The following is a 13536-nucleotide window of genomic DNA, read 5'->3' on the forward strand; positions in this document are numbered from 1 at the left end:
AGCACAAAAATGGCCGCAATTCGGCCATCTTGAATCAGATCATGAAACAAATTGACGTGCATATGTATAATATCATGTATGATGTATGTGTGAAGTTTGATTGTGATTGGTCCAGGCATTTCTAAGATACAGATACGGCGTCCGAACGGGGACTAATAAATGCATCAATTGACTAATTAATATGCATGGAATTGCACCAAAATCTAATCAGCGCATCTACTCATCATATATTAGCTGTGTGCCAAATTTCATTTGAATTGAAATTCTAGATCTTGAGTTATCAGTGGAACAAATTTTAGTCACAGAGTCACAGACACCGGTACCACATAAGCTCCGTTTCACGGGAGCTAAAAAACCACCTGCCATCTTTTGTTTTTTTCGAAGGAGAAATTCATCTCCAGCGACGTAGATTTGTTTCACCAATCTACAATTGCAATCTCTGATGTTTTGTTTTTTCATGTATGAACACCCACAATTATACACCACAGTCTCGCATGTCTGACTGACCGTCAAAAAGCCTTTCCACATAAGTACATATAGATATTTCATTCACTTGTAAAACGAGTAAAAACAACGGATTTGCGATTGGCAGTTACTTGTTTGTTGTATTGAAATCAAAATTTATCACTCATAAAAAAGGGGGTCGTTTTGAAAGATGATGAAATGCAATTAAATGCTGTTCGTACCTAACATACTCATATTCAACGCGAAACATGATAGCAGTGTTGGCATGAAAACTGGGTAACAAAATCTGTCTGGTAATATCTTAAATAAAATGTCAGAAATAAATCCAACATTTTGGAATGTTATTTTGTAAAACCAGTTTATTAAGTAGAAAATCTACCATATCCTGTAAAATTACGTAGTTATTTAATTTCTTTACAAATTAAAAAACAGGAAGGCTGGAAAACCGGGTCCTCGGTGAAAGCTTGTTAGAATATACGACATATTGAAGTAGTATAGCTACAATCAGTGAGTATTCATCTAAGTATGCAACACTGTCACAAAGCACAATACTAGTAATAGAAAAGAAGGAAAGCAAAAATAAAATAATTTATTGATTTATCGTGAAATGAAAGATGTTTTTGAACAAAAAACTTGCATAACTGTAATAAAATGTAATATAACGAGAAGTATTTATCAAATCATGTTTGTCCATTTCATAAACATGCAGACATTTGCATAATTAAAATTCAATATAAAACCTAATTTGTGATTAAGTTCTTCACAATAATTAAGTAGAAAATGAATTTAATTTCTAGTATATTTTGTCAGGCATGCGAAAACAAACCAGCTATAATAATACTTGGAAGCTTCTAGATCTCAATAATCGTACACATGCTGTTCAGTATACGTAAATACAATTTTATACCGGCATTTAATTTTATTTATTTAGGCAAATATGGCAAGAACTCAGGAACGCAAGAACGCAGGAGTAGGGTGTCCCATGTGGTTTGTATCTGTCAACGATGACCTAGGGAGTTCACCTTCCTAATATCGTATGTCAAGATTATCGATATTAATGATAGCAGTATCTGTTCAATAGTTACCCTCGACTATGTTGGCACAGGGTCAATTACTCCAACCAGATAGAATCTAATCACCACCTGACACTGTACCACAACACTAGGCTGTTGAGGTGGGCCACAACGCTACATGTATAATTGGTCGGCACACAGAAACACAGTCGCACAACACTCCCTCGTCAAATCGCCACAAAAACCTCCTGAGCAAATCACGTAAAACAATATTCGCGTCTATGTGGTCAACCACATTGTGCTGTGAGAGTTAACCAACTGACCATGAACCATCGGTGTCCGGAGTGAGTAAGCATACCTTGTCTAACTTTCTGACTCGTCAAATCCTCCATGATTGGTTTAATAGTGTTGTGGTACAGTACCAGGTGGTGTTTCACCTATACATGTGTTTTGACAGTGTCGTGTTGTAGTCTATTCAGACAGTGTCATATGGTGGACCACTCAGACAGTGAAATGAGTAAGCATACTTTGCTGACTAGTTACACTCACTATGATTGGTCTAATAGTGTATTATAATAAATATCTAATCGTAACAAGGCAAAGAAGAACTTCATAGAGTCATATAATTAAGATTGCTGTCTCGCATGATTTGCCTGACAGTCAAGTCTTATTTGGTAACATGTTCGTGATGAAGGTCTTACCTGTTTATTTCTCGGGTAACCCTGCTTAACACGATTTGTAGCTAGAGAGCTACGTCTTACTCGACATTCACCTTCTAGCTCTACTCTACCTTAAACTTTGAGACATGTATTCGCCATAAGCTGGAGTTGAAGAAATGTTACTTGAAAGATATGGAAAATTCATAATTTCTGGCTTATCATAGTGTGTAAACAATACAATAAATTCAAAATCAGTATATTTATGTTTTACGTCCATGTTTTTGCTAAAATATCCAGAGATATGCGTTACGACAATATACTAGTATTTATATCTTTGTGTACCATTTTGTAAATCAGAATACAGCTAAATTAAAATTTGGGAAATCAAGTTCAGTACTATGACGCATGCAATCATTCTCATTTGTAGTACAAAGACAACATATTTGTCTTCTTGTTAAAAACATAAATCTGTCACTCAAAGAACACGCTGCTTGTACCTGACACATTAAATGCAAACAAAATTCAGCAAGGAGACCGTGACAAAGTCCACTGTTTGCTGAATAAACACGAATACGAGGACGATGTTGTTGTTTATATATTGAAAGAGCTTGGACATTAAATAAAGTAAATCACTCGTCTTTCATATAGGGATAGGGAATTACATCATTTTATGCTGACAGACTATAATCCAATTTAAAACACTAGATAAGAAGTTCAATTTGCATATTTTTAAAATGTATGGCACTAGTGGTTTCATCAGCCAACTCGTGAGATCAATAAAAATATGATAACAGTATCAATAATATAGATGAGAGCAACAATCATTATTTACAAGGAAAGGAATTCTTTATTGGTGCTACCAAATGATTCAATGTTATGACAACGATTTGCTTATTCTCCTGGTGCCACTTGATTCGGGACTACTTAAATTTTGTCGAGGTACGTTGTTGTCTGTTACCACATTGCTATGACTTTACAGAGGAAGTTATAAATTGTCTGTACGAATCTTATATGCGGTCGATTCTAGCGGGACGGTGGTCACCTTCGCAAGCGCGGGAATTGAGTCCCAATCGACGATAACACACGCTAAAAACGCTAAGGCTAATGGGTAGACGATTGTTTGTAAACAATGACACCTATGGCCATCTAACGCATGCGCAGGTGACGACCCCCCCCCCCCCCCCGCTTTCAACCGACTGCAAACTAAATGATTCCTACCTGGTGACAGAAGAACTGTGAAAAGTTGAAGACATATATTATAAGCATGCTACAAAAGAAGTTTATTATTAGATCAGTGTGAAGATAATCCTACAGCTCATATGAAAGAAGCAACACAAAATATCCTACTCGAGTTTTTTGCAGTTCTACATCGAAGTTTACTTTCTTGGTGTTTTGAACAAATCTCATACTTGTATTAATTTTGGACGGTAGGCTACAGTCGTAACTACTGAATCTGTCCCAAATACAGTTTCAGGTAATCCTACAAGGAAGTAAATTTTAAGGCGCGGTGGTCGTCGCGCAGCGCGTGTTCAAATTTCATGTGAATAAACTACGTATTTTCCACGCGTTGTATACGTCGCTATGAGTCCCATATCGAACAGGATGCGGCGCGACGACCACCGCCTTTTAAACATTTACACAGATCCGCTGATTTAAAAAATCACCGATTTGTATGAAACCCGTTTGAAAAACAAAATAAGATCAAACATGAGACACTTACACGGGAAGAAGCAGGTCACATAAAGGATGTCGTCATTCAAGATGACCTTTTCCGGTCATGGCTGTATATTAATGACGGTAAATAAATTTGTCAATCAAATATTCATTATCGCTTTGAAAGATGACGCAATACATGGACACGCTGCTCGTACATCTTAATAAGCAAAGTGTGTAAATAAATCGCCAGTCGATTATGACAGTCACGTGACCAAGATACGTCACTTATTATTATCACTTATTTATAGACAGCGATCGTTCACATGTTGAGGTGTGCTATTGCGAATCAATTTCAAAGGCGATATGGCGACGTCCGACATAATGTCAGACTCTGAACTGAAACAGCGAAAGCGGCCAGAGCTTGAAGATGGTGGTGGCGAAATGTCGATCGTCGCGGTGCCAAACGGCAGTGTCGACCAACAAAGTGGCGTCGCGATGAAGAAACAAATTAACTTATTCGCAGCAACTTGTGTGATAATGGGTTCCATTATAGGATCGGGAATCTTTATATCGCCCAAAGGTGTACTATACTACAGTGGGTCCGTTGGAACTGCTCTTATCGTGTGGGCCGCATGTGGTTTTATCGCATTCCTAGGAGCACTGTGTTACGCTGAACTAGGATGCGCCATCCCCAAGTCCGGCGGCGAGTACACATATTTGAATGAGGCGTTTGGGGAAGTTCTGGCGTTTCTCATGCTTTGGATTAACTTTTTAATTGTAGCACCAGGCAATGTGTCCATTATTTGCCAGACGTTTGCTATATATGCAGTAGTTCCATTTTATAGCGATTGTGACCCACCTGGCTGGGCCGTGACCCTGATAGCAGAAGCATGCATCAGTAAGTACACATCAAACACATATATTCTTGATGACAAATATATTAGACGAATTGAACGGTGTCATGTATATAGTGAATCATTAGAATTTGTGTGTGTGTGTGCCTGTGTGTGTGTTTTTTTACCAATTCTGCCATCGCCCTATAGTTTTCATGATGTACATGTACTACTATCTGGACCCGAAACTCGCATTTAACGCTGACATTTAAAATTTGATTAGAGTTTCAACTGGATGCGTGGTGGTTATTGCATCAGACTACTCAAATCCTACCTTGGTTGAATACCTTTGTGTAAACATATACCCTCCAATATAAAGGGATACAGTAAGGTCTATGGTGCACCCATACCTTAGATGGAAATGCGCTACAGACTCAATGAGCACTGAGGCCAAATCCACTGACCGAAAGTCAAATTTTATTTATTAATAACAGACATTATTAATAAAGTCAATCCGTTCAGTTTTCCCGATTTTATTCTCGATTGGGAAATAAAACCAAAGTATTCGGCATTTTTTCGTCTGTTTTCCAATTTAAAAAAATGTGTGATCCCTTGTTTTTGCTTTAATTACACACTACATCCCTACAGGATGGGCGTATATACAGAATGGGCGTACAGTTGATTATAGTTCATAGACTTCCTGTGGTATCAATCCAATGTGAGCTGCCAAGGAAATCGAGTTTCCCAACATCCCGCCTCATTTAACTGCAATAACTGGCACAAAACAAGTTTAAAACAAGTGATTATCACTGACAGACATCCACGAACTCAGTCTGTTTTATGTTTGCGTTGCTAGTGTGAGAAAATTTTTAGAAACTTCACCTGATACGGTAAATTATCATTACAATCTTAAACAAATACGATTGACTAGATTAACACAGGCCGCTATATTTTATGGTGACTACAGTTGACACTGTAATAGTTCAACTTTTTTATTGCCCCTCATCTGACGCAGTCCGAGCATCCGACATTTCTTCTGGATTTGTTTGAACTTGGTACAAGTCATATGTACGTTTTTCTTTTTACGGTTGAATGGGTGAAATTTGTGTGTGTTATAAATCAATTTTCTATAATGCATGCTGGAACGCATTATTAAATAAATATTAGGCTTTCAACAGTTATCTGTGATATTGTTAAATTCGTTTAAAAAACAAAAACAAAAACCAATTTTTACTAGGACAAGAGGAAAAACCTATTTTTGACTTTATTTATGCACTTCATCATTTTGCTTTGCCATTTATTTTGTTTTGATTCAAAACGGCCGACTAGAGGCCATTTTGTTTTGTTGAAGTGTTTCTCGCGCGATCGGATACCTCTTTACAGTATATAATTTTAACTTTTAACATGCCATCAATTAAAATTCAGTATTACGTTACATGCAAAACCATCATGTCGTCACGTGATTGCTAAGTAAATAAATCCTTTATTGAAGATTAAAATGAATATTGTAAAGAAATTCTGTAACCAACGCTGAAGTTACATCATACTCTTGTTTTTATTGTTGTTGTCCTCGTCTACATATCAACAAGGTTATAATGTAACCGCGTTTCGCATTGGTACACCAACCAGGACAATTCATTCATGGGTTCATCTGCAATAAAGCACAGACCCAAAACATCGCAGATCAGTATAATACACCAAACGCAAAACGTCATTGTTTCTCCCAGTACGACTCAAATATTGAACACCTCATAGGTGTCAGCTTAGTATTCACGTGAAAGTATGGCTAATACATTTATTGTGTTATGTATCACATGGGTAAAATTATTTCACTTAATTTAAATCATCGTTGTTTTCAGTTCTTATATATTCGTACAACTGTATCACTGTGAGAGGAGCTGCCTGGGTTCAAAACGTGTGTACTGTGGCTAAATTAATTGGGCTGGCAATCATCATAATAGTCGGTATCGCTCTTTTGGTGCAGGGTAAGTTGATAGTGTTTTGGTACATGCAGTAATAATCAGCACATGTGCGCATTAATCTTGTTTATTTTCATTCCAAAAAGACAGTAAATTTGTTTGCTGCAAAGCATCGTTTTTATTTCACGACAAATCAATGTCGTACACTTTCTTCTATGCTATCGATAAAGAGCCATTGCTCGAAACGTCTAGCTATTTTTAATAGTTATTTAGGACTACGATTACCAAATATTATCTTCTATATATCCTACACACTATAGCCGTTCTCTTCGGCTAAAACGCAACTGCGCATGCGCAAAAATTTACCTAATGTGATTACTAGTATACACGCATATAGATAATCAAAAGAGCACACACACTAGAGTTTTCATTAGTGCATTAACGAATACTGCTTTGTTTACTGTCTAAACAGCGTAAGTGCCGGCGGCACAGGGGGGGGGGCGTCGTTCTCTTCGGGAAAAAATGTTCGGGAGAGGTGTCGTCGCCCCTCCAAAATCAAGCTGAAATCCTTTGTGTCAGCAAAAATTGCCCCTCAAAATGCAGGAAATAAACATTTTGAAGGAGATCATGCCCGGACTCCATAGTAAGGTCACTCCCTAGGCTAAATTTCGTGCCGCCGCCTTTGGGCGTTCATTATTTCATTATACACCAGCGGACAATTGACTGGTGCGTTTCCATTATTGGATCATTCATAGTTTTGAAATCTTAATTATCGAAATAGTCAATTCACTTCCAGTGCCACCGGCAGCATAGCGGGTTTAGTAATGAATGTTTTTGAGTAAGAAATTGTAATCGCATAAATGATCGTCTGCGCCCAAACAGTGACTTTAGTTCCATAATGAATGTAAATTCCAAGGGAAGAAACTAATAGTCCGACAATGGTAAATTCCTTCAACCAAGACACAGGAACGTTACTTATTGAAGACATCTTGACTGTGTCGGGGCAAGTCACCCGCGGAATGTTTCAACGGATTTCAGACGAATATAAAGATGGAATATACTATTATAATAATTTATCTCCATTTGGAAAACCATAAAAGCCAAGAAATTGACTGAACGTCTGCCGGGTTATTGTCAAGTCCCTGAGTACATAGATTCTGGCGACGACGTGTCAAAACATAATAATGTGTTTAGTATAATTTGCTCGCAAAATGAAATGTTCTTTTTTTGTCAGTTAGTGCGTTTATCATGGGGTAAAATTCGTCTCGTCTCTATAACTCGTCCCCTTGAGGTACGGGATCGGGAAAGTCACTTATACTCTACAGTCAAATACACTCGTTCATTAATAAACTCTGAACGTCCTCTTCAAAAGTGGTTAATTCTAGCGCCTACGCAACGTCGCCAGCACGTGTTTAAATCATGGAACTGCCCTAGTAAACTGTCTGTGGCAGTAAATAATAGTACCATAATAAAATATGAAATATTATTCAAACTCGCTCAAAAATACCCAAGGTATGAACTTGACATATTTACAATAATCTGTATATTATGCGAATGATTCCATGCAGTAATGATACATATATCTTGTATGTCAATATATAGGAAACACGGAAAACTTCTCTTTCGACGGACCTGGTACCACAGTGTCACGTTTGTCATTAGCTTTTTATAATGGATTATTCGCATATGCCGGATGGTAAGAAGTTTTACGTTAAAACGTCACAGTCGTCGCGCCGCATCAGTTGTAATGCATACAACGCGCGTGTTCAAGCGCGAGTGTCGTCACCTATGCATGCGTCAAGTGGCCATATCGTGTCATTGTTTACAAACAAGCGTCTACTCATGAGCCTTTGCGCTCTTAGCGTGTGTTGTTATCGTCGCTTGGGACTCGATTCTCGCGCGTGCGGAGTTGACGACCCTCCCGCTTTAATAATAACTTGACTGTTTCCACAACATTCGAACGCTCGCTACATGTTGACCACCACAAAAATGAAAAATGACAATTTTCGAAGCGCCAGAAACCTATTATCATACAAATTAGAAAGATGCGACATTGTCAGAATTAAATGATGCATCTTTCTCTGTGGTAAAACAAGGTTTTTAAAATGCATTATTCTCGCCACATTGTATTTGAGGAGAGAAGTGGACAATATTAACGAAGGAACGAACGAGGATCGGAAACACAAATATGTTATGGAGATATCAACATACACGCCCATATATTTTGCACTTCTTCCAATGTTTACTTTAATAAAGGAGGATTATCTTTGCCTGTGATAATACTGACAGTTTAAATATTAGTTGTATCTATTTTTTAACAGTGATCCAACGAACAAAGCACTCACCAATTTTTCATCCCGCTCTTTTAAGTGGAAATTAATGTTACATTTTTAGTATGAGTCGTTTTAGTGTTAGTATTCACATAGAGAATTCGACGAAACACACAACCTCGAATAATCTAAGTGAAAGTCTTTAATAGTGATCATAATAATTTAACCACTTTGGGTGTCATGGAAACAAACAATCTCTTTCCAGGATCACCCCCCTATCCACGCATTTGCCACATAGTGCCGCTGTTGTAACGCATCATTTTTATTTGTAGGTCATGCATCAACGCAATCACTGAGGAGATGACCAACCCTAAACGGTAAATTAATACACATTGAATACTACATATTGCGTATATTTTCGACCACGTTTTATGCTGCACAGAAACTCTAAGAGTTTTTTTTATCATTTCAGAGACTTCCCGATTTCATTGACTTCATCAATGATTCTCATTACCGTTGTGTATGTTCTCACCAACGTGGCATACTTTGCAGCAATGACGCCAACAGAAATGTTAAACTCACCGGCAGTCGCGGTTGTAAGTTGGTTTGTAATTAAACAGTTTTTCGACAAATGGCCCACACCGAAATACTAAATAAGTTGTTTATCTCACTGGTATGCATGACTGTCAAATTACCAGGTGCTGCATCACACTGCTCTACACTATCCAGTTTCGAACTGATTTACGTTTCTTATATTATTAGACGTTCGGTGACAAAACTCTCGGCAGTATGGCCTGGTTGATGCCAGTCGCTGTTGCCCTTTCAACGTTCGGAGCTGCTAACGGACAAGCTATGGCGCTATCAAGGTAATATAAGGCATACATACCTATATCCATATACCATCCCATTTAATATATATGTAAGTTGCTCACCAGACCAACATTATTGTACATATGGTCAACATATAACTTGTTTGAGTAAACACAATGGTCAAATTCTCTTGATCTAACTCACTTGTCGTTTTACAATAAAGTAATAAATTTCTATTGTAGACTAATATTTGTTGGCGCTCGTGACGGTCTAATGCCAGATCTACTTGGAATGGTGCATATTCAATTTATGACTCCTATGCCAGCATTAATTTCCATGGTAATACCAATCTTATTGTTTATATGCTATGTTTACTCTTCATATATTATCTTCATGTTTACATGTACACTGACAATGCCACTGTTCATCAGACTCTTGCTTCTGCGCTACTGTAACTGAGCCTCGGATGCCCGGCGAAGGGCATAACTGGGAAACCAGAGTTATAAAACTTTGGTGAAATTATTCACTGAACGTAGACATGGATTGTTCAATACCCGTTTACGATTGTGTTTTTTTTAAAGAAGAAGGCATTTGACTTCAGGAAGGAGACAGAAGCGTTAGTAATCTTGGAAAATGTATGTTTAATATGTGAAACTGTCCGTGGAATAAAGCAATGGATATAGTACAATATTTGAAACTGAAACGTCTTATTTTTGATAGTATGAACTACAACGTCTTTGTAAATATTAAAATAGTACTACGCTAGTTGCGTGACTTTGGTAGTGAGAGCAACCATTTCAAAAGTCAATTTTAAATATCTACAGTTTAAAGAAATTTTTAATTTAAGGACGAGACACTATAAGCCAGGATTTACTCTACAGTTTAAAAACACAACAAAATAAAACATAATTTATAAAATAATTACTATTGACAAAACGGTCAGATCACACGGTAGTTTATCAGGTGGGCTCCAATGTGATACGTGTTGGTTGTGTTTGCATACATCAGCGAACAATTTGTCACGATTGGCGACGCCCAACAAACGACCATATTCCGTATTCATATAATATGTTCATTATATATATACTAGGGTCACTGTTAATATATTATATAGGTTAAGTGCAGATACTATGACCGTTCTTGTATATGTATAGGGTAAATGTATATACTATGATCACGTCACGGTATAATACTAATCATATCATTTCATTCTATGACACGTTATTTGATTATGGCCTCACATAAGAGTAAAACAACACAACATTTTCTTCACAGATGTTTTTATCCATCCTTTACGGACTGTACCCGGATGTTGGTAGCTTAATCAATTACACAAGCTTCTCGTATTGGTTGTTTGTTGCCATAGTTGGCACCGGACTAGTTTGGCTGCGTTATAAGAGACCGGATATGGAGAGGCCATTCAAGGTATTTATCATGAACACGATTTATCATGAAACAAAGGGAACTATAAATATAAAACAAATTGCATCAAGCGAATTTACTCGTTATTGTACGGTAGTTATGCAGTCGATTTAAATTACATATTATATATATATTAAATATAATAAATGCCTAATAATGGTAATATTTTATTTACCAATGACATAGCTGCGAACGAGCCTGAACATCATGGCACATTTCATGAAGTACTCGAACAAACACATCACGTAAAATCTAAAAATATAAAACACGATTTGAAACTGACAATTAACCCACATTTTGTATCGTTTCAGATCCCGGTTGTGATCGCCATCTGTTTTTCCCTCATTTGTTATTTCTTAGTGTTTGTGTCTATTTTTTCAATGCCATTTGAAGCATTCGTTGGTACTGTCATCATATTAACGGGGATTCCAGCTTATTTATATGGGAACTGGTGGAAAAACAAACCAAATTGGCTCGCAAATACTCTAAGTAAGTCATCTAATAACAATGGAGAGAACGAGTAGGGGAATGTCTGATCGTCATATCATGGGGAATTCTTCTCTTCTGGGTTCTCCACACGTGCCAGGGGGGAATCTCGTCTGCTCTCTATATTGCGTCCCCTTGAGGTACGGGATCGGGAAAGTCACTTAAACCTTACAATCAAATAAGACACACATAAGGAAATGCGTTTCAGCTCTCGTCTTTAGTCGGTCAGTCGAGCACTCTATAAGACACAGCGCCCTGGGGAAAAGTGCCCAAGACTATCGCAAGGCTGACCCAAGACTAGCCCAATACTCTCCAAGACTCCGTCTGTCCTGGTGTACTCGCCAAGACCAACTCAAAACAACTTTATTCACTTTCAAAACCTTAACCTATTACAAAGCAGTTTAAAGACCCTAAGGCATGGCTTTCACACATTCAACTAATCACACTAAGTACTGGACACGTCATATCTTTTGATTAATCATTCACTATATTAGTAACTGCGAATACCAACTGTCAGAAATAGTAGTCTAAATAGCGACGGTTATATCGTAATTAGTTCCAAATCACTGAGTCGAGTTCCGTCCAGGACCTCGCATGAGCCTAAACGATGACAGAATTAACACAGCCATTCACTGGTAATCAGCTAAATAAGTCGGACAACAGATACGTGCAAACAAATTCATCACAGTCATGTCGTTTTTTGAATAAGATCGGATTGTTATGAAATTAGTATATCGTTTTTAATTTTGAATTGAATGTATCATAACCATATACCCATGCACAGCACATGTCAATAATAGATGTAATTAGATATGCAATCTTTATTTCTAGTGTGAAAATATATGCTTTGCAACAAACTTACTGTTTAGTAAATAGCATGAATATTTTTCATCTGGTGATTTTCAAATTTGAATTTATTGTCAATCACTGACCCTAACTAAAATTCCAATCAACTGCCCGTACCAGACTACCGGTATATTACTACATCCAGAATGCAGAATCAAAAGTTCACAAACATTAACACAGACAATTGCATTGCATCATAAATTCGGAAAACATAGTGTTATATTTTTATTGTGGATACATTTAGTTAATTTATTACATCAATTAACCCAAACTACATTGAATTGCTTTTCAGACAGCGGACTGGCATTTTGTCAGAAGCTTTTGTGTGTCATCAGTCAAGAAGAGAAGACATACTGATTAGTCAAATGAAAGATATAGATCTCAATACATTTAAAGAGTATTGTGTGCAGGAATGATCGAAATTACATGCACATACGAACATGAAATACGAGATTCGAACTCGTTAACTTTGCTAACGTTTTCAATAAAAAAAAGTAAGCGTATTAGGAATATTCCTTAAACTTTGCTGAATTATATTTTGGGGTTGGTGTTTTTCATTTGAAATACAAACTTGGGGTACTTGAACTGGTTTTTATGAAATTCAGTTGTATATACTTTTTTCCATTTCCTGTTCCAAAATGATCGCTAGGAAAGGGTGGTCATCCTATGGGGAAAAAATGCAGGGAAACCCAATTTTTATAATTTTTTCATAGAACCTTACATTGAGCAAAATATGATAATGATGAGTGTGAAGCGATTTTAAAATTTACACATTTTATCTAGCCCAATCATAGTAAATGAAAATTATTATTAACCATATTAACCAGTTCGTACTCCAATACGGAATGTTGTTCATCTTCAACAAAATTTGCATTTATTTGCACTGCCTTTTAGAGTTTTTAGATTTTAGGCGTCCACCCAATTATATTTCAGCTTGTGTCCACTCGCAATTTACTTATTTCCCTAATCCAAAGTGATGAATGGTATTTAATTTTCAAATCCAAAATAAACTTTATATAATCTGTATGTTGTAAGCTTTCTTTGGTTTGTGTTACATTTGTTATTTTCATTCGATTGCTTTCCCCTCAATATACGTGTACATGTTTGTTAAATGTCCTACAACAATTTAATCTCTTAATAATGACCAGGAAATTTCT

The 13536-nt window shown here is 36.9% G+C and overlaps 1 protein-coding gene across 1 annotated transcript; it reads left to right on the forward strand.

Moving 5' to 3' along the window:
- Positions 1–4156: 4156 nt before the first annotated feature.
- Positions 4157–12889, forward strand: LOC100374737 (large neutral amino acids transporter small subunit 1-like). Its single transcript, XM_078011865.1, has 10 exons — positions 4157–4691; positions 6486–6611; positions 8148–8241; positions 9148–9192; positions 9288–9411; positions 9578–9681; positions 9868–9964; positions 10901–11050; positions 11359–11536; positions 12672–12889. Exons 1-10 carry the CDS (start codon positions 4157–4159, stop codon positions 12734–12736), a joined length of 1518 nt encoding a protein of 505 aa, XP_077867991.1. The 3' UTR covers positions 12737–12889.
- The last annotated feature ends 647 nt before the right edge of the window (positions 12890–13536 follow it).

Source organism: Saccoglossus kowalevskii, chromosome 3, assembly GCF_978046115.1.
Source record: "Saccoglossus kowalevskii chromosome 3, keSacKowa6.1, whole genome shotgun sequence".
Lineage (NCBI taxonomy): Eukaryota > Metazoa > Hemichordata > Enteropneusta > Harrimaniidae > Saccoglossus > Saccoglossus kowalevskii.